The following is a 25,576-nucleotide window of genomic DNA, read 5'->3' as shown; positions in this document are numbered from 1 at the left end:
CTTGGCTTTTTACACTGTGTTTGATCCACACCAGAATGAAGAACAGGCATCAAGGACACACAGCGATGTACTAGGAATGTGATTGAGATCAACATGAATTTTGCCTACACACATTTGTAATGTTGTCACACTCCCTCCACACTGTATGTACAATGTACGCTTTTACCTTCACACGTTTATATGCAGATAAAATGTTCGGTGGCTACTTCTAATCATGTTGAGTTTATTTATCATTGAGGCGAGCAAAGATGACCACAGAAAATGTATGATTAGAGGAATTCACTGAACAATTAATTATAAACAAATTGTGTACTGGCAGTTCTATTGTAATTTTATTAGCTTAAGTATATAATGAAGTGTAACATACATGATATACATGTATAACAACTAACAACTACAAACATGAATGGCACTTGAAAGATATGTATTTATAGCCTACAATCGTACATACTAAAATACATACAAAAGTAAATGTCAACATAAGAAAATATATTACAAACAAATAAATGTACATGTCACATGAAAATATATTACAAACAATATACTTACAGAGATGACTTACATTTTTTTTTTTTTTTTTACCTAAAATAAATTGCAAAATGCATGTTAAGAGTTGTATATAGTAAGACGTGACAAAATATCCCCCCAATTGAGGGTAAATAACTAATGGGGTTTATTTTTTTTTTAATCTGTGTCGTCTGATTTTTACCCACATGCCAGATAATCGTAAATCAGCATTTTATATGTGAAGTGTTCTAAATAAAAACAAAATAAAGATTCCCATTATTTTTTTATTTCCATTTGGCTGCTGCTCGTGCAAGAGTCTCCCTGTACGCTTAGTAGTTTCCATAACAATGAATTATGCTTCCATTCGTTTTGCTTGATCTCATTAACATGCATTTTGATTAAGGAGTTCCCCTTATCAAGTCATTCAGACAGGAAGTGATGTGTGTGACCTGCGACAATTAAGCTTTTTAATGAGAAATGCGTTAACGGCCTTATCGACTCAGTTTCAAAGCATTAAAGGGTTGATTTAATGAACACATTTCGTTTGAAAATCACTTGCTACTAAAGCTCTTCTTACTATACCATGTGTATGATACAATAACACTGTTTTTTTTAAATCCTGCCTATTGTTACATTGCCTATATAAATCCATTTGCAAGCATGGGGAATATCTTGCTTTTTTTAAGAAGTATTTTAAGAATAGCCTACCGAGGACACATACCTTTTTATAAAGGAATTCAGCTGATAAAATAATCCACAAACACATTCCACTAGTGACTGATGTGAAAGGTATAAACGGCTACCGAATTAGCTGCACCTATAGCTGAACTAGCCATGTTCTTTACCTTTTTATTTTAACAGGCAATGAATAATAAATGTTTGACTGGCCATAGATTGATTTAAAATTACATTGTTCTGTTGGAATGAACATCTGTTTCTTTGGTTGAGTATTTATAACTGCAGAAGACCAAACCAGAGGACAGTCTGTTAGCCGTCATGCCTTTAAACTTCCTAATCAGCAGATAATGACGTTTATTATTGTATGCAAGCTGATTCTAGCGGAAGTAACACAACAGTTCCAGCTATTTTATGGTCTTCAAAATATGCAACTTTATAAATATATAAGAATAAGTTTCTGTTTGCTAAAATGTTACTCGGATGTGCAGCAGAAAAGTTCCTGGTGTTTTTTTTTTTCTTTCTTATTATTTTACCTTATTTTATCTAAATTTGGAATGCACATTTGCTTTTCCCCTCACTGCAGCAATTTCCCACACGGCTCATGAGGCCTGAAGGCTCAGTGTGAATCCTCGGATCCCACAACCAAGCCAGCTTCCTTTTTCACCTAGGAACTTGGGAGCAGATGTAAACGAGCTACTGACATCTGGGGGTCAGCCCTGCAGTTGCTTTGAGTTCACTGGGCGCCTGGCCAGCAGGGTTCGCTGTAGTGTGATAAGTAGACACAGTCTTTGCCAGTTTTGACTCCCTCAGAGCCAATGCAACGCTCCCTTTGGAGCCCCCAACGAAGACAGGTCTACTTTGCACAGCCAGGATGCGAACCTGCACTGTATGACTCACCCTGCGCACCACACGGCTGCGCTTCTACCAGGTGAGCCACTCTGGGACCCTAAGTTCCTAGTGTTTTACTCAACATCTTCCTCTCGCACAGCCTGATACTCCCCATTTGCAGGCAGAGAGTTAATACCCAATGTATAGAGTTTTGAAAAGTGTTAGCAGGCACTGCAGCAGAGAGCCACAAGCTGAATCCAGCACCTGCTGTGGTTGGTGCACAGTTAGGAACAGAATGATGTGGAAAAGGGTGATACTGCTCATGTTCACTTGAAGATGTGTTTACAAGATAGACTGCCTTGTGAAAAGAGTGCTGGAGGCAGGTGTAATGTACAGCGATGCATATTCTTGTATTTATTGTCCTGCAGCTGTCTGTGTCAGGTCAGTTAGTTATAATTCGTTGTTTGTTCTTGAACACACTATAATCTGAGTCTTGTATTAGGAACATAAGAACATAAGAACATAAGAAAGTTTACAAACGAGAGGAGGCCATTCGGCCCATCTTGCTCGTTTGGTTGTTAGTAGCTTATTGATCCCAGAATCTCATCAAGCAGCTTCTTGAAGGATCCCAGGGTGTCAGCTTCAACAACATTACTGGGGAGTTGATTCCAGACCCTCACAATTCTCTGTGTAAAAAAGTGCCTCCTATTTTCTGTTCTGAATGCCTTTTTGTCTAATTTCCATTTGTGACCCCTGGTCCTTGTTTCTTTTTTCAGGCTGAAAAAGTCCCTTGGGTCGACACTGTCAATACCTTTTAGAATTTTGAATGCTTGAATTAGGTCACCACGTAGTCTTCTTTGTTCAAGACTGAACAGATTCAATTCTTTTAGCCTGTCTGCATATGACATGCCTTTTAAGCCCGGAATAATTCTGGTCACTCTTCTTTGCACTCTTTCTAGAGCAGCAATATCTTTTTTATAGCGAGGTGACCAGAACTGCACACAATATTCAAGATGAGGTCTTACTAGTGCATTGTACAGTTTTAACATTACTTCCCTCGATTTAAATTCAACACTTTTCATAATGTATCCAAGCATCTTGTTAGCCTTTTTTATAGCTTCCCCACATTGTCTAGATGAAGACATTTCTGAGTCAACAAAACCTCATAGGTCTTTTTCATAGATTACTTCTCCAATTTCAGTATCTCCCATATGATATTTATAATGTACATTTTTATTTCCTGCGTGCAGTACCTTACACTTTTCTCTATTAAATGTCATTTGCCATGTGTCTGCCCAGTTCTGAATCTTGTCTAGATCATTTTGAATGACCTTTGCTGCTGCAACAGTGTTTGCCACTCCTCCTACTTTTGTGTCCTCTGCAAATTTAACAAGTTTGCTTACTATACCAGAATCTAAATCATTAATGTAGATTAGGAATAGCAGAGGACCTAATACTGATCCCTGTGGTACACCGCTGGTTACCACACTCCATTCTGAGGTTTTTCCTCTAATCAGTACTTTCTGTTTTCTACATGTTAACCACTCCCTAATCCATGTACATGTGTTTCCTTGAATCCCAACTGCGTTCAGTTTGAGAATTAATCTTTTGTGTGGGACTTTGTCAAAAGCTTTCTGGAAATCTAAATAAACCATGTCATATGCTTTGCAATTATCCATTATCGATGTTGCATCCTCAAAAAAATCAAGCAAGTTAGTTAGACACGATCTCCCTTTCCTAAAACCATGTTGACTGTCTCCCAGGACCCTGTTACCATATAGGTAATTTTCCATTTTGGATCTTATTATAGTTTCCATAAGTTTGCATATAATAGAAGTCAGGCTTACTGGTCTGTAGTTACCTGGTTCAGTTTTGTTTCCCTTTTTGTGGATCGGTATTACGTTTGCAATTTTCCAGTCTGTCGGTACCACCCCTGTGTCAAGAGACTGCTGCATGATCTTGGTTAGCGGTTTGTAAATTACTTCTTTCATTTCTTTGAGTACTACTGGGAGGATCTCATCCAGCCCAGGGGATTTGTTTATTTTAAGAGCTCCTAGTCCCTTTAACACTTCTGCCTCAGTTATGCTAAAGTTATTTAAAACTGGATAGGAACTGGATGACATGTGGGGCATGTTGTCAGTATCTTCCTTTGTAAAAACTTGTGAAAAGTAATCATTTAATATATTTGCTATTTTTTTTTTCTTCATCTACGATTTTGCCATTTGTATCTCTTAAACATTTAATCTCCTCTTTGAATGTTCTCTTGCTGTTGTAATATTGGAAAAACATTTTGGAATTGGTTTTAGCTCCCTTAGCAATGTTCATTTCTATTTCTCTCTTGGCCTTTCTAACTTCCTTTTTGACTTGCGTTTGCAGTTCTGTGTACTCTTTCTGCGTACTTTCTTTTTGGTCCTTTTTTAATGCTCTGTAAAGTGCCTTTTTTCGCTGAATATTTTTTTTAATTGATCTATTAAACCATTTTGGCAATTTAGTTTTACATTTAGATTTGTCTACTTTAGGGATATAATTGTTTTGTGCCTCTAGTACTACATTTTTGAAGAACAACCATCCTTCTTCTGTGGGTGTTTTCTCTATTTTACTTCAATCTACTTCTGTTAGTCTTTGTTTCATACCTTCATAGTTTGCTTTTCTAAAATAGTAAACCTTAGCTTTAGTCATTACTTTTGGGGTTTTAAAAAACACTTCAAATGAGACCATGTTATGGTCTGAGTTTGCCAGTGGTTCTCTGACCTCTGTTTTAGTTATTCTATCTTCGTTATTTGAAAAGACTAAATCAAGGCATGCCTCCCCTCTAGTCGGTGCCTTGACAAATTGTGTTAAGAAGCAGTCATTTGTCATTTCCACCATTTCTATTTCATCCTTCGTGCTACCCACCGGGTTTTCCCATTTTATTTGGGGGAAGTTGAAATCCCCCATTAGTATGGCTTCTCCTTTGCTACATACATTTCTAATGTCATTGTATAACAGATTATTGTGCTCACCATCTGAATCTGGCGGTCTATAGCATGCTCCTATTATTATGCCCTTTGAATTTTTGTCCATTATTCTGACCCATATTGATCCGGTTTTATTTTCTTTGTCCGGGTTTAACACCTGGGCTTCAAGACTGTTTCTTATGTATAGTGCTACCCCTCCTCCTCTTCTGTCCTGCCTGTCTTTCCTATACAGTGTATACCCACAAATATTATATTAGTCCCCATCACTCTCAGACAACCACGTTTCTGTAACACCTATCACATCATAGTTACCTGTTAGTGCAGTAGCTTCAAGTTCTAGAATTTTGTTTCTGATACTTCTAGCATTTAGATAAATACATTTAATGGTTGTCTTATCTGTTATATTAAACCATTGCTTACACAGACAAGATCAAAGCATCTGCATTAGTCTTGCAAAAGAAGGCAGGCATGACATACTTAACATTTTTGACTGAAAATAAAGCCAAGTGTGTACCAAAAAAGTGCATTAGTACAAATCACGTCTCCAAATCAGATTAACTGCTACTGACAAAGGTGAAATCAAAGGACCGGCCTGTTTTTGATGGATACCATCACCTATTCCTGCTTCACGGATTTACTTCAAACACAATAAGAAACCAAACTGGTAACTAACTGTGTAACTCAAAAGTTGATATGTAGTGAATCCCTGAATCTAATCTTCTGTGACCTTGACCTGGATGTTAAAGGTTTCTCACAACCCGTGTACAATACGTCACTTAGTTTTCCTGTGGCATAGTGACCTTCATGACTCTTGTTTTGTGAGATACTGCATGGAGTGTAAGGACAGAAAGCATTTTTTTACATTTAGTCCTGTTAAAAATGAATACAATACATACTAAACTACCAATGGTTTTCAAGCCTAGTGGACAGATGGACAGAGGGATAGCTTCAATCTCCAGCTGCTCTCTCACCTTTCACAGACATTAACTGTGGACAGACAGACAGGGTTTTGGAGCTGTTAGTTCACACTGAATAAGTAAAACTGAAGTCTTCTGCAAGAATTAAGCCAAACAGATGTAACAGCCTTTGTAATCCACGTCCTTTGCTCTTCACTTAATACTTAATACTGAGAAATGTGGAAGAGAAGCCAGCTTCATTCCCTGACAGAAAGAGAGAGAACATTTATTAGGCACATACTTCAACAAAAAGAGAGAGAGAGAAATCTGAGGCGTACAGCTGCAAGCGTAAAGATAGTGCAGAGAAGCTTTTAATTCCCAATCCCTACTGAGCCTTTGAAAATTACCAATCTTCTTATCATGGACCCAAGACTTCTTATGCAAATTGTTGTGGAGTGGAACGTTTAAACGGGAAATTACTAGACAGCAGTTTCTCTCTCTCTCTCTCACTCTCTCTCTCTCTCTCTCTCTCTCTCTCTCTCTCTCTCTCTCTCTCTCTCTCTCTCTCTCTCTCTCTCTTCACACAGAAAGCCTGTTTTGCTTCTCTGATAAGAAGATGAATTGCTTGCCTCGCTTTGTAGCACACCAGGATTTAAAGGCAGCAGCCTGCCTTGGCATAATGCGACAGCTTTTGCTCGGTTTCTGACAGAATAAAAGAGAGATAAGAAATATATATTTTTCAGTCATTTTAACAGAACTTTTACAACCTCCATTTTTTATTTATTTAAAAAAAAAAAAAACATTTCCTTTTATTTTCTCCTTTGTCATTCCTTATATAAAACAAATGCATTAATCGCTGCCAAGTCCAGAACATTGTAGAAGATGGCGACAGGCCAACCACGAGACCCGCCTTTCATCGAGTATTGCCGTACCATCTGATCTAAAATGTCTACACCATATTTAGTGGCATAGAAACTGTGCTCTGAAGGAAGCTTAAAATCACCATGTTCTTCCTCGGCTTGCACTTGTACACATTAAGCGTCGCACAGTCATTGTGTTTGAATAGTATAGCACAGTGCAGTGGTGACTGCAAAGCTTGTGCCGATGGAGGCAGCTCTCTTCTCACCTTGTTCACAGTTCCTACCAGGCTTGTTTTTTCAAATTCCCTGGCCAAATGGAGAGAAGTAAAGAAATTGTCGGTGGTGACATTTCTCCACTTCCAGACATACGGCTCCAGGAGCCTAAGTACAACAGTGTCCCTCAGGCTCTGACCAGCTGGTCGAGTTTCATCCTTGCCTAGGTATGGGAAACCACTGATTAGGTTGCTGCCAGCCAGAGTTCTATCCCAAACTTGTCTGGTTTGTTAGACATATATTGGGTCCAGCGACAGTGTGCTTTTGTAGTAAACAGCAGCTCATCGACGGTGATGTTCTCTTCAGACTTATGGCAGGCAATGTTGTTTCCAATAAAGCCATTCCAAATATCTGATGTCAGGGTGAATTTGACTGTCTCCAGGCATTCGCTTCTACTTTCACTACAATCAAAACACAGAATTGCAAAATTTCATGATAACAGTTGCGTGACATTGTCTCATTGCAAAAAAGGAATGCCCCACTGAGTTGAGCAGAAGCTCTCCACATAAAGGCTTTTGCCCCCATACGCACCGCAAACATACAGGATTGCAATGATTCTAATTCCTCCAATGACAATGTCCAAGAATCATATTTTTTTTTTACCCTATGTGTCTCGTACAGTGTTGGATGTGGAAAAGAATTTGCTTATCGATCAGTAAATGAAACGCACTGAGAGGACAGTGACTGCCAGCACTGGGTGTCTAGACCTACACTTTAATGAACACAACCATGATTTCAAATAGCATGTTCAAACATTTCACACTTAAGATATCACCAAAGACCTTTTGTCAAAACATTTGTCATTTAATTTATTATGTTTATTTTAGCATTTCTTAATGGAATACTATTGAGAGTTTAATCGTTATGGCTGACGGTGGAGGTTACAAGGAAGTGTGGCCTACAGTTTAATTATGGTGCCACTATACTTGAAGATTCTTTTAAAAAGTACCAAATAACAAAAACTATGATAATTGTGTGTAATTAATTAATGCAATAATATGCCAAAATCATCAGTTACCTTCATCCAAGTCTGCATTCTCAACTATTAAAACTCATCTCTTCAACCTAAAGTGAACAGAGACCCAAGTGCCACTTCAGCACCAGTATGTAAATGCACTAATGCATATTTTTATTTTCATGCCCACATCTAAAGTGCAGCATATGCAGAATTGAACAACAAAAAGGTAGATCAAGTTATGACCATAAGGTAACTGTCTGGTCAGTATGTCTGAGTAGACATTTAAAAATCAATCAGAAATGTTACTTGTTCATTTACAAACCTTTACTTAAATGCGACAATTTCTAATCACACAATTTAAGATTTAACACCAACATTTTTTTTTTTTTTAGGCATGCCAAGCAACATTTTTGGACTAATTTTAGAATTTGCTTGATTGATCTTCATTATTAAAAAATGTATTTAATCTTGCATGTGATTTTTTATTTATTTATTTTTAATTGCACATGTCAATTAATTTTACCCTGACGGGATCTTTCTTACTCAAATCAACTCAACTTTTACTTGAATGCTGCTTCATTGTAAACATGACGTACAATTGGGGACAGTAGGGTACCCGACCAGTCTCCCCCCACCCCCCCCCCAAAAAAATCGCAGTACTAACATTCCTAAGGGTTAAGATATTATTATTATTATTATTATTATTATTATTATTATTATTATTATTATTATTATTATTATTATTATTAATTTATTAGCAGATTCCGTTATACAGGGTGACTTACTATTATTGCAAAATATCACAATACAAAATATCACAGTACAGTTAAGAGCAGTTACAAAGTACAATCAAATCAGTAAAAAAAAAATAAGATCAAATTAAAGAATACAGTATGCAATTACATTTTAACAGTGTGTTTGACTAAGAGCAGTTAACTTTTAGTATTTGCTTATACGAGTAAAGTCCATTAAGAGGACATAGTAAGTACGATAAATGGATAAGAAAAATTTCAAACAAGAGCAGTTACCATAATCTTGAATATGGATATCTGTACAAGTAAAATCAAGTACAAGATATAGTGAATAGTTAATATCAAGAGCAGTTGTAGAATACGGCAAGGTATGGAGCAGTTCAGTACGAGTACAAGCTGATGCAAGTACTGGTACAGTTGGGTGCCATATAGTCCAGTATAGTCGATAGTTGTGAGGTTTACAAATGCTGTCTGAACAGGTGTGTCTTGAGGAGATGCTGGAAGGTGGGTTCTGATATCCGTGGGAAAGTTGTTCCACCCCTGAGGGGCAAGGGAGGAGGGGGGGTACAGCTAATCTGCCAGTGGAAGAAGAGCGGAGGGAGAAAGAGAGGGTGTAGAGAGAAATAAGTCTGGGGATAGAAGGGAGCAGAAAAGGCAAGGAAAGGCAAGGCGGATAGCAGAGTTTTGGATGAACTGGAGTAGACAGATAGCAGAGGCAGGCAGGCTGGCCGGGAGGAAGTTGCAGTAGTCAAGGCAAGACAGTTCCAGGGCCTGAACGAGCTGTGTGGAGTGGTCTGTAAGGGAGTGTCAAATTCTGCACATGTTGCTGAAGAAGCAGCGACAGGAGCGTGTCAGAGTAGAGATGTGCTGAGTAGGAGAGGGAGGGGTCAAGGGTGACACAGAGGTTCTTGGTGGATGAGGAGGGAGATAGGCTGGTGGATTCAAGAGGAATAGAAATAGAGAGATCAGTGGTGGGGGAGGAAAAGGGGAGAAGAAAAGGAGATCTGATTTGGAGAGGTTGAGTTTAAGATAATGCAAGTGCATCCAGGAGAAAATGGACAAGAAGGCAGATAGAGATATTGGAGGAAACATTGGAATCTGAGGGGGGAAAAGAGAGGAAGATCTGGGCATCATAAACATAGAAATGATACGAGAAGCCATGGAAGGAGATTTTAGGTCCCAGGGATAAGGTGTAGAGAAAAAAGGAGGGGTGCCAGGACTGAGCTTTGGGCAGGAACCTGTTGAAAGAGAGGAAGAGGCAGAGGGTAAGCCACACCAGGACACCCTGTATGTGCAATCGGAGAGATAGGAGGAAAAGCAGGCAAGAGCAATGCCGGAGAGTCCCAGATCAGCAAGGGAGGAAAGGAGAATAGAGTGGTCAGCTGTGTCAAAGGCAGAAGAGAGGTTGAGGAGAATTAGGACATAGAAGAGGGAGGCAGCAGTTTCAGTGGAGTGTGCTGGGTGAAAACCAGACAAGAGTTTGAGCAGAGAGCGTGTTGACAAGAAAGGTAATGTCCTACCAGCTGCTAACCACCAGAACTACAGATGCCCTCTACAATGGGTATTATTGTTTATTGTGCCCTGCCGTAAAACAATTGCCACATTGTTTGGTTCACATTCCCCAATGTTTTTTTTTTTTTTTTTTTTCAGAAACAAGCCCGGAAAAAGAAGTGCTATCTCACCCTAGCAGGTGTGATCGTGTTGGTTTTTCTTGTCATTATTATTGCAGTGTCAGTTAGAAAATGAACTGTCCATCAATGCAATTCCAGGTAGGTGTTTTTATACCTCTGTTCCAATGAGTGCCATCTTTTTTTCTGATGTCTATACTTACAAGGTGGGATATACTTCACTCTGAGTTAACCCTGATACTGCATTAAATAGAGACTGTACAGCTCATTGTGCAGGTAATGACAGTGCTGGAAAGCTGAGAATGGAGTGTTTGATTAGTGCTCATTACTAAGGTGCAGAGCTCTAGACATTCATTTACGTTCTGTATAGCTTCCATCACATTTTATTTTTTACTGTAGGTAGCTTAAGAAACTTTGTAATCATGCAAAGCTACAGTATACTGTATATTCAATATATAATAACTAATTATTACAGTGCAAAATCCAGCTGCAAATGTGTTTAATATCTATCTGGTATCTAGTTATATAATCCATAAAGAAAAGTTGATATTTTGGTCTGAAAATGATATCGAGAGGAATACTTGATAAACCTTTTTTGAGGTATTGGGGAGGCAAAACTAAATCAGCCAAAACCACCATTCCACTTTGAATGAGTAGTTCCCAACACTCTTCGGTGGAATGTAAAAACAAAAGTTAATACTTGTCATACAGTAAGAGAAATAAGTCGCCAATGTAAGGTAAAAATGTCCTTCTTGTTCTTCCGTCGTATTTTTACAGACCCCAGGCACTTTTATCCACGCACATGTATATTAGAGAACATCCAAGTATTATGACAATTAACTTATTCTGTCAACATGGAAATATACTAGGGAACACACTTATTGTGATGTCTATAATATCATTAATATTAAATGATTTTATTTCTGTTTTGCAAAACAAATCTTTCTTTATATAAAGAAAGGTCTGGCATGCGTAGGATTTGATGACACTATAACCTTCAGTTTGAAAGCATGTTGTGCTACATCAGTGCTACACGATTAGTTGAGACAAGTAGTATTTTGAAAGACGAAGTCATCCACCTGAGAATTCTTGCGACTGTTATAGTTTTGAGATTTTTTGAGCCATCACTCATCTTCATCATCCTCATTCTGAGATTTTGATCTTGAGCTCTGGACAAGCTTGGTTTCCTGTTAGTGTAACGCTCATTGTGGTTCCTATTGGCACAAGGAAGAACGGGTTCCTCACTTGATACTGGTTGATGAGAGGAACGCTATTTGTGGTTAATTTCTGAGAATTAGCTATGCTGAAGGATAGCCTATATATTTGGTAAAAGTAAAACATAAATTAATAAATACAATAACATAAATATTGAAATAAATGAATACATAAATGAATACATAGACTTTGTATTTATTTATCTCAGTATTTATTTATTTTCACTATCATATAAACACTGCCATTTAATACTGTATGAAGCTAAAATAAATATTTAACAGTTCTTGTTCAGTTGTATATCAGTTAAGGTTTTTGTACATAAAGGTTCTCATGCTTTCATATATTTTTACTTTCAAATTAAATAATATATTGTAACGACCCAGACAATTGTTTTGTTGCAGGACTTGCTGTCTGTTCAGTTTGTCTCGTCTGTCTTTTATACGTTAAATGTTTTGTAAGTGGAACGGGGCGGGTCACATTGTTAGTGAATGGGGAGAATGTGTGTTGTTGTTTACGGGGGTTGCAAAGCATTTGAAAATTCAATACCGTCTCCCTGAGTTAGGGTTGCCACCTGTCTAGGTTTGATGACCGGACAGTCCGAGAATTGGCATCTGTGTCTGGATGGCAGGAATTAAAAAGCCCGGACGCCCTGATGTCTGATTTTTAAGTGAAACACCGACCTTCTTATAATATTTTCCTTGACCTACATTAGTTGCTTAAACGAATTCCTCTATCTTATTACAAAAATGTACTGTTTAGTACTGATCTGTACATTCTACTTTGTCCCCAGCATTTGAATAATGCTGAAGACAACGAACATAACCACGTGATGTAAACAATCCAAGTTGCAGTCACGTGACCCCAGTAGACTCCATACAGTCGGTATGACAACAACAGAGCTTACTTCTTGCCTTCAGTCACAGGAATTAGAAAGATATAATTTACGATGCGCCATATACTTGAAATCTGTGACCTCTACTGTGCACCACCAGTGAGCGAGCACACTGACGTGATTTCACCACGTTTCTGTTTTCTTTAAAAAAAAAAAAATACTTACCAGTATGTATGAAGAAAAAAATACATTTTCAATAGTTTGTTACAAAATACAATACTAATATGAATTATATATTGTTTGCATATAAACGTTTAACATATTTTGTTAAATAGACTCACAATTAAAACAATGTATATGACATACTGTATTTTGTATAAAAGGTATCATAACTTTGTACGGGAATTAAAAAAAAAACAAACACAACTTTTGTTCTATGAAGCGTCAGTTACTAGAATCTATATATTTCCTGTAAAATCAACTTCAGTGAGTGACAGCTAAACGGTTAGGCTAAGGAGACTGTACTAAAAGGACTACGCTGTGCAAAAAGGAGCACAGCATTAACAATATGTAAGGTACGTGCAGAACGGTTTCTGTTAAGTTTTCAAGTTACCTAAAAGTAGATGGATGCTGTTTGCAATTATTGTACTTTTAAATGTTATAAATGATGATATTTCCGTGATTTCATATTAGTTCAGTAAAATAATACGTGTAGCATAATGCATTCTGTTAACAGTAAAGGCATATTTTATGTAAGAACTGGAAATCACCAACCCACTTAATTTTGTTTTACCGCAGTATACTGCAGTTTTGATAGACCAAGGCTGACCTAGAAATATGTCCGGGTTTTGTCTGTGGACAAGGTGGCAACCCCACCATGACTACTAGTAGTTCCTAAACATGAAAACGTTACAATATACTAAATGAACAGATCAAGCTTATTATAATAGTTTGCAAAATCAGATGGAAACTTTCAATACAATCGTGATTATACACAGTCATTATTTACAAAATGTTGTTTATCTCATTACTTGTTAAAAACTGTAACTTTACTGCAAATGTTGTGAAATGGAAGTACAGCTTTAACATGCACACACACACACACGCATATAGTGTCTCAGTATTGTATTCATTAAATTCATTAAAACAAGGTAAGAACAGGTACGCTGATGTGTTTTGACATGTTGTCTTCATCAGAGCGTATTGAAAGCAGGACTCTTTAGATCTATTAAATGCACCCAGTACTCAATGTCATGTAACACCATTATCCGATTACTAGAAGTACTAATCTAGCAATCAATGCATTCAGTTCACATTGCATATACTTAACAATCTTATTAAACATTATTGTTGATTCAACATCATGCAATTGTCAAAATTACACTAATCCTCCTGAAAGACCTGTTGTCGCAGGTATAGGTTCAGTTATTGAACCACAACGGAAATATATAGATTTTTTTTTTTATTATTTACAACCCTTTGTCCTTAAACTCCCTTCATGTGTTTCTGATACGTGATGTTCTTAACTGTATTAATGAAATCAGGCTAATATTCTTGTCTCACTTGATGTCACTAGTTTGCACACCAACATCCCACATACAAGGGAAGTGCTGTCACTTTCTGTTTAAATTCCAGACCCACTGAGGTTATTCCACCCTCTCAGTTAATTATAGATTTACTTGATTTGTGTTTAAATTCCAGTTATTTTGTGTCTGAAGGTCAATATCTTTCCCTGATAAAGGGTACAGCAATGGGTGCAGCATTTGCTCCCAATTATGCCAATATGTACAATGGATTTTGGGAGGAGAAATTGATCTACAACAATGATAACATCTTTTCATCATGTATCTCTCTATGGCCTAGGTACAGTGATGGTGTCTTATTAATATGGTCGGGATGAAAGACTCAGCTTGATCATTTTGTGGATTATATTAATTCCGCAAATAGCCACGTAAAATTTTTTATATGATTCTGATATAGATAGAATACATTTTTTAGACTTAAAGTATCTAAAGGTAAAGGTACGGATCGGTATTTGTTACTGGTAAATAAAAAGTCAACATTCTCGCTGACTGATAAGAAATATACCAAAAAGTCAATTCTTACAGGTAAGAAGGAAATGTAGCAGAGTCACAATTTGAAATTAAATCTGAAGAAATGCACTCCAAATTTATTACCCAAGGATATGACAACCAAATTCTTAAAGAAACAGTGTACAAAGCTAAAGACTGTGATCGAGTGGTACTTTTTAAAAAGAAAGTTAAAAACACTAAAAGTGATCTAACAATGTGTTTTACCTCTGAATTTAATTGTCTATCATATAAAGGGAATGTTTTTTAAACATTGGCAGATCCTAAAAAGTGATAAGTGATACCCCATACTGCTTTTAAATGTGCACAAAACATTAAAGACAAATTGGTTCATTAATTTATTCCAAAAGTGGACAAAGCAATTACATGGTTATCTAATCCACCGGATGGCAATTTTAAGTATGGCCATTGTGTCCACTGCTCCAATACTGTAAATACTAAAACTATTAATCACCCACAATCTGGTAAAAAGATACAAATTCAAGGTTTAATTAACTGTAATACCACAGGAGTAATGTATATGTTAACTTGTCAACATGAAAAGAACCTTAAAAATAAGGGTCTTTGAATATAAAGCAGCAATTCGGAACCAAAATAAGAATATGCAATAGCCAAACACTATAAAAAAAGCTGGTCACGGATCATCGCCACACACATTATGATTTGAGGGGTGGAGAAAGTAACTCTACCAGCTCGAGATGGGAGTTTGATACTTTTGTTACTACGGAGAGAAGCATACTTCATATTTGTCCTCCAAAACCAACTGGTCTCAATGACAGAGTCAATTTGTGTTCTTTAATATGAAATCTCTAATTTAAGTCAGATATGTCAATTACTCTATGTATTAAATATTTTCACTATTGATAGTTTCTATTGTATGTATTTGTGGTATACAGATGACGAAATAATACGAAATCATGATCAAATTTGGATATGTCAATTGCATTATGTTGAATCAATTATTATATTTATTTAAAAAAATTATACTTTAATTTATGTGGCAGATTACTGCTGAACATGTGTAGCACCTGGGAGGGGCACTCGTTCTTTCTGATCGGGGTGGGATCAGCCAGGCAGAATACCAGAAGGAAAATAAACTAGACCACACTACTATGTCAGGCAATGAACATCGTTTTATTAAATACAGGTGGTAAACTATACTTAACAAACAGGGTAGATCGGGAATACACTCAGGGCAAGCGGTTTGCACTGCCCATTAGTTAAAACAATAACTAAACACAGAATTATAATTTAAAACTAAAGGGCGGTGCGGCTCAATATCTGCACAGGCGGGGCTCACAAAAAAAAACAGCAATAAAACCAATACAGCCCGTCTCCAGCACTCCTCTAAAACCCCAATGCCTTTTAAAATACTAGTTTAAAAACACATTGTGACAGGATGGCGTGTGTGGTGACGTCAGGCCAGAAGCAGTTAGAGACAGACACTGCAGGTACGGTGCAAAAAGGCGTTTGCGCCGTGTTTTATTTCAAGATAACAAAAATAAAAATTTAAATAAGACAAACACTTGCTCACCGACCAAAATAAAAAGATTAAATCAAAACACTCACGAACACTAAACACTTTGTCTTTATCTTTATTTTTAATTTTCTCTCCTCTCTGCTCTCATTCCTCCTCCTGAACTCTCTGCACGTGCAGAGAGATGCAAGCTTTTATAATAGTGACCGAGGGATTAACTAACCATCAATTATTCAATAATCCGTCAGTCACATTCTGCACAAGGTTTCTAAATTATACTGGCAGAAAATGAGCTGCCAAAACACGCGTCTGCCAGAACACACACATATATATATATATATATATATATATATATATATATATATATATATATATATATATATATATATATATATATATATAATAAATAAATACAAAATAATGAACTGCAAAGGGGCGGAGGGGTACCCTGTTATAAAATAAACAAATAATAAACAGTCCTGTGCAGGGCTTCTCGCCCTGTCACACACATACATGACAAAATGGAGACCAAAAGCGCAGGCAGGGAGATACACCTTTAAATTCCGTGGCTCTTTCTTTTCTATTTGATTTGTCTTCCTTCCACCCGCCAAATCGGACAGCCCCGCACCGGAGAGTGGGAGAGAGCACAGCTGGGGTTGTGGCGCCAGGAAAAGCCGCGGCGCTCACAGAGGAAGTGGAATGAGGTCATCCATGTGGTCGTCGAGTCGCTGTTGGAGAGACTGCAGCTGCTGCCAGAGTCCCACGCCATCGGAGGAAGAGTATCCCGTGCGCCAAGGAGGGAGCGCCCTATGCTGCCAGCACCAGCGCCCCAGAGAGAGAGTCCAGCATTGCCAGAGTGCCCAGCACTACCGCCTGAGAAAGAGATCTCCACGCGGCAGCTGCCGCCTTAGAGCTCCGCTCCACAACTGCCATCTGAGAGAGATTGTCCTGTGCCACATCGCCCAAGAGAAAGTGCCCCACTCTGCCAGTGAGAGCAGGCCGTGCTGCCGCTAGTGAAAGACTGCACAGTGACGTCAGTAAGAGTAACTCCTGCTGTCCAGAAGAGATGTCCTGTGCTACCAGAGAGTACCTCAGGCCGCCAGAGCCCTAGAGAGGAAGCCCAGCATTGACAGAGCTCCTGAGAGAGAGCCCCGCACCGCCAGAGCCTCCGAGATCCACCAAGAGAGAGCCCCGCACCGCCAGAGCCCCCGAGAGAGAGCCCCGCACAGCCAGAGCCCCCAAAATCCACCAAGAGAGAGCCCCGCACCGCCAGAGCCCCCAAGAGAGAGCCCCGCACCGCCAGAGCCCCCGAGAGAGAGCCCCGCACCGCCAGAGCCCCCGAGATCCCCACATCGCCAGAGCCCCCGAGAGAGAACCCCGCACCGCCAGAGCCCCCGAGATCCCCGCATCGCCAGAGCCCCCGAGAGAGAGCCCCGCACCGCCAGAGCCCACGAGAGAGAGCCCAGCACCGCCGGCGGAGAAAGAGTGCCCAACACCGTGCACCCAGCCCTCACCAAACAGCAGACGGGTTCCCAGGTTGCTGTTGGAGCTGCACTAGCTAGCTTCTGCCCCACTGTGTGGAAGGGGGCAGCAATCCTAGGAAGCCTGGACCCAGGGGGGATTAAAATTAGTATTGGGTATGACCTCCCTAAGCATTAGCACAAACCTGGCAGCTTTGACGCACAGACCTAATCAACCTCTGGATAGCTGGCAAAGGTTGGCTGGTCGCGGTTGCCCCACCGGTTGGCTTGAACAACGCAACAGTCAGCATAACAGTCCTGGGCCGGTGTGCTGACCCTCTGCCTTCCAGGACATGGCCTGTTCCTCACAGAATCAGTTTCCTGGTTTCTCTGGACTAGTCTACTGATTGTTGAGCAGAACATCTCATTCTCCAGGCAACTTCTCTCAAAGACAAGCCGCCTTAAGTAGCAACCAGGCAATCTTCATTACTCAAGCGGAGCATGGTCGTATCTTTCACTGTTTTTGCATTAATTAAAATCATGTCTAATCAACTAATTTTGGCAATTTTAACTCAACTCAAATAACAAACACTGAGCACCTAGCATTTTTATGAAATCACATGACTTGAGCTCAGTATATTGTTATTCCAAGGAACAATACTACTCAAACAATCAACAAACCTATCTGCTCACTATTAAAATATAAATAACATTATGCATGTGACCAATGCGCTTTTGATGTAAAACCTTACTGTGTTTTCATTGTGCATATATATATATATATATATATATATATATATATATATATATATATATATATATATATGGCAGGATTTTAGCCCTCACTAGTCATACTTTCACTCCAACTACATAACCGCTACACAGATTCACTTCTTAACCCTTTCAAAAGACTAGGCTAGTATCTAAATTTACCCTAACCAAACAGCAATACATTGCCTCAATATAGGTTGAACAATTTTGCTGTTCTTGTAATGTGTGTGTGTTATAAGTGAAAACATAAGTGATATCTGAAACAAAAACACATTGGAAATGTAAAAAAAGCCAAGTTATCAAAAGTGCCCAGCCATTTAAAGTAGAGATATCAAAAACACAAGCAAAGTTTCATGAAAGCATTGCCCCAAATGTTTCTTCTAACTTGTATAAAAAACACAAGCTAAGTTAGAAGAAACAATTGGGGCAACCTTGGCTAGCACCACGCAAATAGGCACAACTGTCAAAGCGTTGGGATCCTATTTGCTTTGTGCTTGGCAAGGTTGCCCCAGTGGTTTCTTGAAACTTGGCTTGTGTTTTTGATAGGCTGGGCACTTTTGATAACTTGTCGTTTTTCCAAATGCTTCTGATGCTTCTGCAATTTAAGGTCAGTGCAAAAAAAACAAAACTAAATTACAAAAATTGTGCTCTATTATACTCTCCACTTAACTACATTGTATTTTTCTTTTTAAGTAATCAATTTTTTTTTGTTGTTGCTCAAATAATAGAACCTGGAATGTGTCTTTTTGTTCAGTTACCATCGCCAAGGCATGCATCACAGTCGATCTATAATGAATATGTGTCTTTGCTTAAATGAGATTATCAATGAAAGTTTATGAGCTCAGCTGGCCAGGGTACCATAGCACCATAGCTCCCTAGCAACAGCACTTCCTTTCACACTGACATGTCTTGCTTTTGTTTCAATTTATTCCACTACAATCAGTTCATGTGTTTTCAAGAAAGAAAGAAATATTAAGATACCGGAGCTTGCAGCGTACATACAAAAGTGTTTTATTTGTTCATTTGAATATCTGAATGAACATTTCTGCTAATCAATTCGAGAAGAAAAATCCATGTCTGTGTCCACCATAAATGACACAGTTGATACTCTATTAGAAATAGGTATCACAACGTGTTTTGCCTTGAACCGATTTACCACCTTGACAGAACTTGCTCGACAGTTTCAAAAATGGCAAGCAATGTGGGAATCACATAAAAAACAGAAAAAACTAATTTGACAAGCGAGACAGAATATAGGGATGCAAATGCAGTACATCACTCGAAAATGCTTCACGCTTTCCAAACACTCGCCCAAAGTAAATGTACGTATAGTGAACAACGTTTTGTTGTGATCCTATTTTTTGTTATGAGAAGATTACAGTCAGCACTTACATATCTGACTGTGACAAGAAATGGCATTGCGGTGATGTCAGGCCAGAATGAGGAACAACAACAAATCAGGTAACTGCAGTTCAAAAGAAAGACGCGTTGCGCCATTTATTGAACAACAAAAATAAATAAAATATTTAAACACAAAACACTTGCTCACAGAGCATAAATAAAATAGATAAACAAAAAAACAACCCTCAAACACAAACACAAACAGGTCAGGCTGGGCAATCCTCCATCCTCCATCCTCCATCCTCCCGCCTCCCGCCTCCAGTCCAACATGGAGAGGTGCAGGCTTTTTTTCCGATTAACAACAAATTACTCACTTAATTCAGGACGTGGCCACCTTCTGCACGAGGTTTAATCATTCCTGGCAGAGGACGAGTTACTCCCTCGCCTCTGCCACAACACGTTTCAACATAAAAACAAAACAAAACGCAGCTACGCCGTCAAAAGAACAACAAAACACACGGCGTCCGCATATTAGATAGCATATATATATATATATATATATATATATATATATATATATATATATATATATATATATATATATATATATATATATATATATATATATATGCGCGCACACACACACAATATACAACAAATAAATCATAAGAAACAAACCACACGGCTTTATATATAAACACAGTTTCTAAAAAATAACTGAACAGGGCTGCTCCCCTTACAATTTGACATTTGTGACACTTAAACGCGTGTGATGCATATTATCTGATTATTTCATTTTGACCTGTTCCAACCCTTGTCCGTTTTTCAGGGAACACAAAAATATACAACATGAAAATACACAGCTGAAAGGACCGTGTTTTAAAATAAGTAGGCTTCCATTTAAATATACTGTATTGGCTTTGTTGGTACAGTACTATATTTTCAACAGAAGTAGTATTTTAATTCAGAACATTGTGATTCTGAAAATATCACTTGCCAAAACTAAAGAGACAACACTAACTGTAATATAGCACATATTTTAAATCTGGTACATGGAGGTACCATTTGTAGAGGTATGTAAAATTTCTACAGCAAAATAAAATATAAATGTTATCCCTTCACAGTACTGCATAAAATGTAAAAGGCAGTACAATTTAGCAAAACCAACAGATTAAAAAAACAACATAGTTTCCAGAATTAAAACAGTATCCCGAGTCAGTATTTAAAATTGCAGAATATAGTGCTAGATAAGGCCAAATGAAAATGGACAAAAGCAACAGAAGATTACAGATAAAATATATATATTTAAAAATAGTTAGAACTGTTTAATGATCAGCTGTTACATTACCCTAGCTTGTCTCGTTTTCTTTGTTTTGGCTGCATTTTCGTCAGGTGAAACTGGAGGAAGCGCTGTGTATCTGCACAAAAAGATTTGGCATTAGAGATAATAAAAAAAAAAGAAGAAAACATGGGCTATGATAGATATTCAGATCAACTGTAACACTGAAGAGATGGGCTTTGTATCAGAAAACTGGTGACGCAGTCAGAAATCAAGCGTGATAAGTTGCATTCAATTATTACATAAATAATGGTGACTGATTTTATTCTTAATACAAGGGTGGTGAAACGTAACTGACGTGTGTATCTGGGTAACGGATATCCGAGTGCTGACTGTACAAACAAAAAACAAAAGGGTGAGTTATTTACTGATTGATTTAATAACACCCCCCTTTTCCACATTTACTAAGAGTACTGCTAAAAAAAAGGCTTAAGTAAACTTCAGTAATGCTATTAGTTTATGAAAAAATTGTCTTTTGTCACATTGTTTATTGTGACGAAACTACAGTGGCAGTGTGGGGTGAAAATATTGTGTTTTTATGTGTATTGTTTAATTTCTTTGGATTTAGGTTAGCAGGGATGGGGTTTAATCCAACCATGGGTATTTGAGTGATAACTGGGGAATGGCCACATGTAAATATAGCGAGCCAGACCCTTTGTTTGTTGAAGGAGATGGAAACCGATGTCCAGAGAAGAAACTGCTCAGCCTGGACAACTGGAATCATTAATTTTGAAGTGTATGTATTGTTGTGTTTGAACCTCTTGTTTTGGCCCGTGCCGTGCTTCTTTGTTGGGTTTACTCAGTGCTTGCAAGTAAACGTACGCAACAGCGCTTTCACTGCGGCTCTACCAATTTTAACTACAGTGTGACATCCTCTGCTTTATAGTTTATTCAGTGAGGCAAAGTAAGCCCTTCACAACTTATTCTGGAATATTACAGTTTTACATATAATTGTGTGATGTAGCAGCATTGCAAATCATTATACCTTTGTTAGATTTAGCTGGGAATTGTGCAGCAAGTGATTTGAACAGGAAAGTTTATTTATTTATTTATAAATATTTATTTAATTTCAATGCATTTGTAATGTATTTTAGGTATTGTGTTCATTTACATCAGTTTATATGATTGATAACCCTATTAAGTTTGACCTGTTGTCAGAGAAATAATAATAATAATAAAAGCAAAACATCAGATTTTTGTCTCCAGTTTATTTGTAGAAGGGCCTGGGAATTAAGATCTAGTATTTAAAATGAGAAACACTTTAGCTTTATTATAAAAAATACAGTGGATGTCTATAAATAGTTTTCATATGATATACTTAGTATTTTTAGGAAAAAGTTGCATTGCGGCCACCACTAAGTTTTGGTGCACTTTGAGGCCATCAGCAACAAAAAAAAAAATGTTTGCAAAACACTGTACTAAACTATTTCAAATGAGGGTGCATAATTGTTTTGATTACCTTTGTTTTTAATGTCAAGCTTTCTGATTAGACACTTTTGTTCAGTTTGGTATTTATATTGATTCTCGTATGCCCGATGTGAACTAAAAGTGCAGCTTGTACTATATTGTAGCAAAATTTAATCTGAACTACATCTGTTAACACTTCGTGAAAATTATTGCATATAACTGGCAATGGACATGTACTATACACTGTGTTTTTGAGATGCAATTTCTACAAACTGATTGACCTACATAGCATTCTTTGTTCTTTTATACTGACTTGTGATTATGAAACCCACCCATTGTAATATGATTATTATCTATACTAAGATAAACTCTTCTGTCAAGGAAGATGAAGCTGTCTGGTTGATAACTGTGTAAAACTGTAGGTCTAACAGTCACTGCTTGTCAGCATATCAGTGTACCAGTAGCTCATTGTTGTCTCCTTAGTTTTATCTTTGACTGATCTTTGTAGATCTGCTTTTCTCCTCTGCATTTCTTTTGCCTTGTGTTCTTTACATGTCTGTATCAAAGCTGACATTATTATCATTATTTTTAATACTGCACTTGCTGATCCTTCCTTAAGGTCATCGCTGGTGTACAAGAATTTGTATCTCCATGTTTTAATCATGTTTAATATTTTTATCACACATATGTAAAAAGTGAGTCAGTAAGTAACAATCTTCTTATCTCTGTGCTGGAGGATCTGTCAAATAGGTAAAAAAGGGTGTAAAAGAAGAGCAGTTGTCCAATGAAAGATGCAAATATTGGCCACCCAAAGTGTTTATCAAATTACATGGTTTGTGAAGGCTATTTATCTAACATATTTGTTGACTTCAGTATATTTTTGTAGAACCATAGTACCTCCTAGTATATATAAAAATATTTATCAATTAACTAAATGCAAAGTGACTGAACAGAAGAAAAATCTAAATCAAATCCATATTTGGTGCGACCACCCTTTGCCTTCAAAACGTCATCAATTCTTCTAGGTACACTTGCACAAAGTCAGGGATTTTGTAGGCATATAGTCAGGTGTATGATTAAACAATTATACCAAACAGGTGCTAATGATCATCAATTCAATATGTAGGTTGAAACACAATCATTAACTGAAACAGAAACAGCTGTGTAGGAGGAATAAAACTGGGTGAGGAACAGCCAAACTCAGTTAACAAGATGTTTATTTTTTGCTTAATTTTTCTGAACTTAAGTAAACTTCACTCTGTCTGACTATCAAATTGTTTCCACCTGCTATTCCCCAGCCCCTGGTTTATACAGTACACTGACTTATGGCCACACCCTGTTGTACTCTGTAACTCTCTCTCTCTCTCTGCTTATGCATGCATTACATTCCCACACACACACACACACACACATATATATATATATATATATATATATATATATATATATATATATATATATATATATATATATATATATATATATATATATATATATATATATATATATTCTGTCAGATCTTTTAGTTGAATGGGGAATAATCAATTGTTGCCTTGCAGAGTTGATGCAGGGTATGATTTCAGTCGTCTCAGTCGGCAGAACTGTCTTCCCCAAAACTTATTGGGTGTTACCACGGTGACCAGGCCATTCCATTATTTATAACCTGTAATTTTTCTTGCGACCAGGGGCCTGTTTGTCTCCAAACTATAATGTTACGAATTTCTCAACTCTCTTTTTCATTTCCAGGTGCTCGACCATTATAGCAAAGTTTAACCATTTCAATACTATTATGGGCCTACACACACACACACACACACACACTGAAACACGCACCCACACAACACACACTGACAAACTCATATGTATACATATTTCTGTCAGTCTCTGAAAAACAAACACTCGCATAACAGTTATTGTGGCTTATAAAAAGAAGGCAGAAAAGGCAGGGATTATCTTCACTGAACAGATTTCTTGGTTTTAAAAATCCCAGTAAACTCAATAATACTCAATTGTACCTTAAAGAATAGTAAATCAGACCTTTTTGACTTTCTTTCAGCAAAGCATTTAATTAGATGTGAGTAGGGGTCTGGACAAGAACAGTTCTCACTACAGATGACAGTGTTTGTTACTGTGACTCATTTGATGAAAAGCATTCCATTGTTTTTTCCGGACAAAATCAGTAGGGTGTGGCATTCAGGTTACAGCCTCATGCACATGCCTAAAAGACACACAGGCTCAGGGAAGACTTGTGAAATATATGTGTGAATTTAAACAGACAGGGACAGTGACCAATCTTTCTCAGGACAGAATCATGGTTGGAAGGTAAATGGTGGAAAATGCTGTGGAGAAAGGGGTAAGGTTTATTCTTTAATTATGCTCTAAATCTGAACTCAACTACTTTGCCAGTACATGGGGCGGAAAAAATAAATGCTGTCGATCCCAGTGGAGAAAGAAGGCCAGGAAATTGACCCTTGCAATCTGTCTAACAAGGTGAGAACTGGAGACTGAACAGTTTTTATTACATTTCAGCCTCTCTACTCCAAATCAAAACAGCAAAGCAAAGCAGCTCCAGGGGAGTATTAGGTGAAAAGGTCTTGTCAATATGTACTTTAACAATCCCAGAGAAGAGAGAGTGAGTTATCCACTCTGCATGGTGGATAGGGCTGAGGATGAGGGCGTGGACAGAGACAAAGAGAGGTTGGGGGGGAGATTATAAAGAGTTTTAAAATGAAGGAAGGATAACAGTAAGGAAAGAGAAAATAGAAATATAAACATATTGAAAAGAGAAAAACGGAGAGAGCTGCAGGACAAGAAGTACTGGATTATGGATTTTAAACAAAATGGACAGTCAACACGCTTTCTTATGAAGCAGTTGGGGTAGGAGGAAGTGGAAACAGGAATTCAGGGAGATAGTGGAAAGCCAAGAAATAAAGACAAGAGAATGGTAGGGTGAGAAAACCCAGTGTGCTGCATAAAATTTAATTTTATGCAGCACTACTGGGGATGCCAAAAGCTAGTTTACTTTACCTGCAAAAGAGGGAGGGAAAGTGAATCTAATGTCCTGGCAAAGCAAATAGAAAGAAGTACCCAGAGCTTTCTAAATACCTGCAGCGGGGTGTCAGCACCAGGGGAAAGCTTTGTGATTATCTGAACCTTTGAATTCTCTACCTGCAACCAGGACATGTTGACTGCAAATGCTAATTTCTCATGTGGTTTTGAAAATTGATTATGACAAGACAAAGTATTGTTGATATTGAAAGGTGTGTGTAATGGAAGAACCATTTTATTCATTAGATTAGCTGGCATG

The 25,576-nt window shown here is 37.7% G+C and overlaps 1 protein-coding gene across 2 annotated transcripts in view; it reads left to right on the top strand.

Annotated features, from left to right (window-relative positions):
- tsnare1 (T-SNARE Domain Containing 1) overlaps positions 1–25,576 on the top strand; it is a 274,777-nt gene that overhangs the window by 235,928 nt on the left and 13,273 nt on the right. The window contains exon 11 of one of the 2 annotated variants that reach the window (XM_041245057.1): positions 10,360–10,399. In XM_041245057.1, the coding sequence (XP_041100991.1) occupies positions 10,360–10,399 (40 nt within the window). Of the gene's footprint in view, positions 1–10,359; positions 10,479–25,576 lie in introns of both variants that reach the window. The other variant, XM_041245056.1, reaches the window with a different exon arrangement.

Source organism: Polyodon spathula, chromosome 3 (genome assembly GCF_017654505.1).
Source record: "Polyodon spathula isolate WHYD16114869_AA chromosome 3, ASM1765450v1, whole genome shotgun sequence".
NCBI lineage: Eukaryota > Metazoa > Chordata > Actinopteri > Acipenseriformes > Polyodontidae > Polyodon > Polyodon spathula.
Note: the sequence above shows the minus strand (reverse complement) of the source record. Positions and strands in the feature narration are given on the sequence as shown.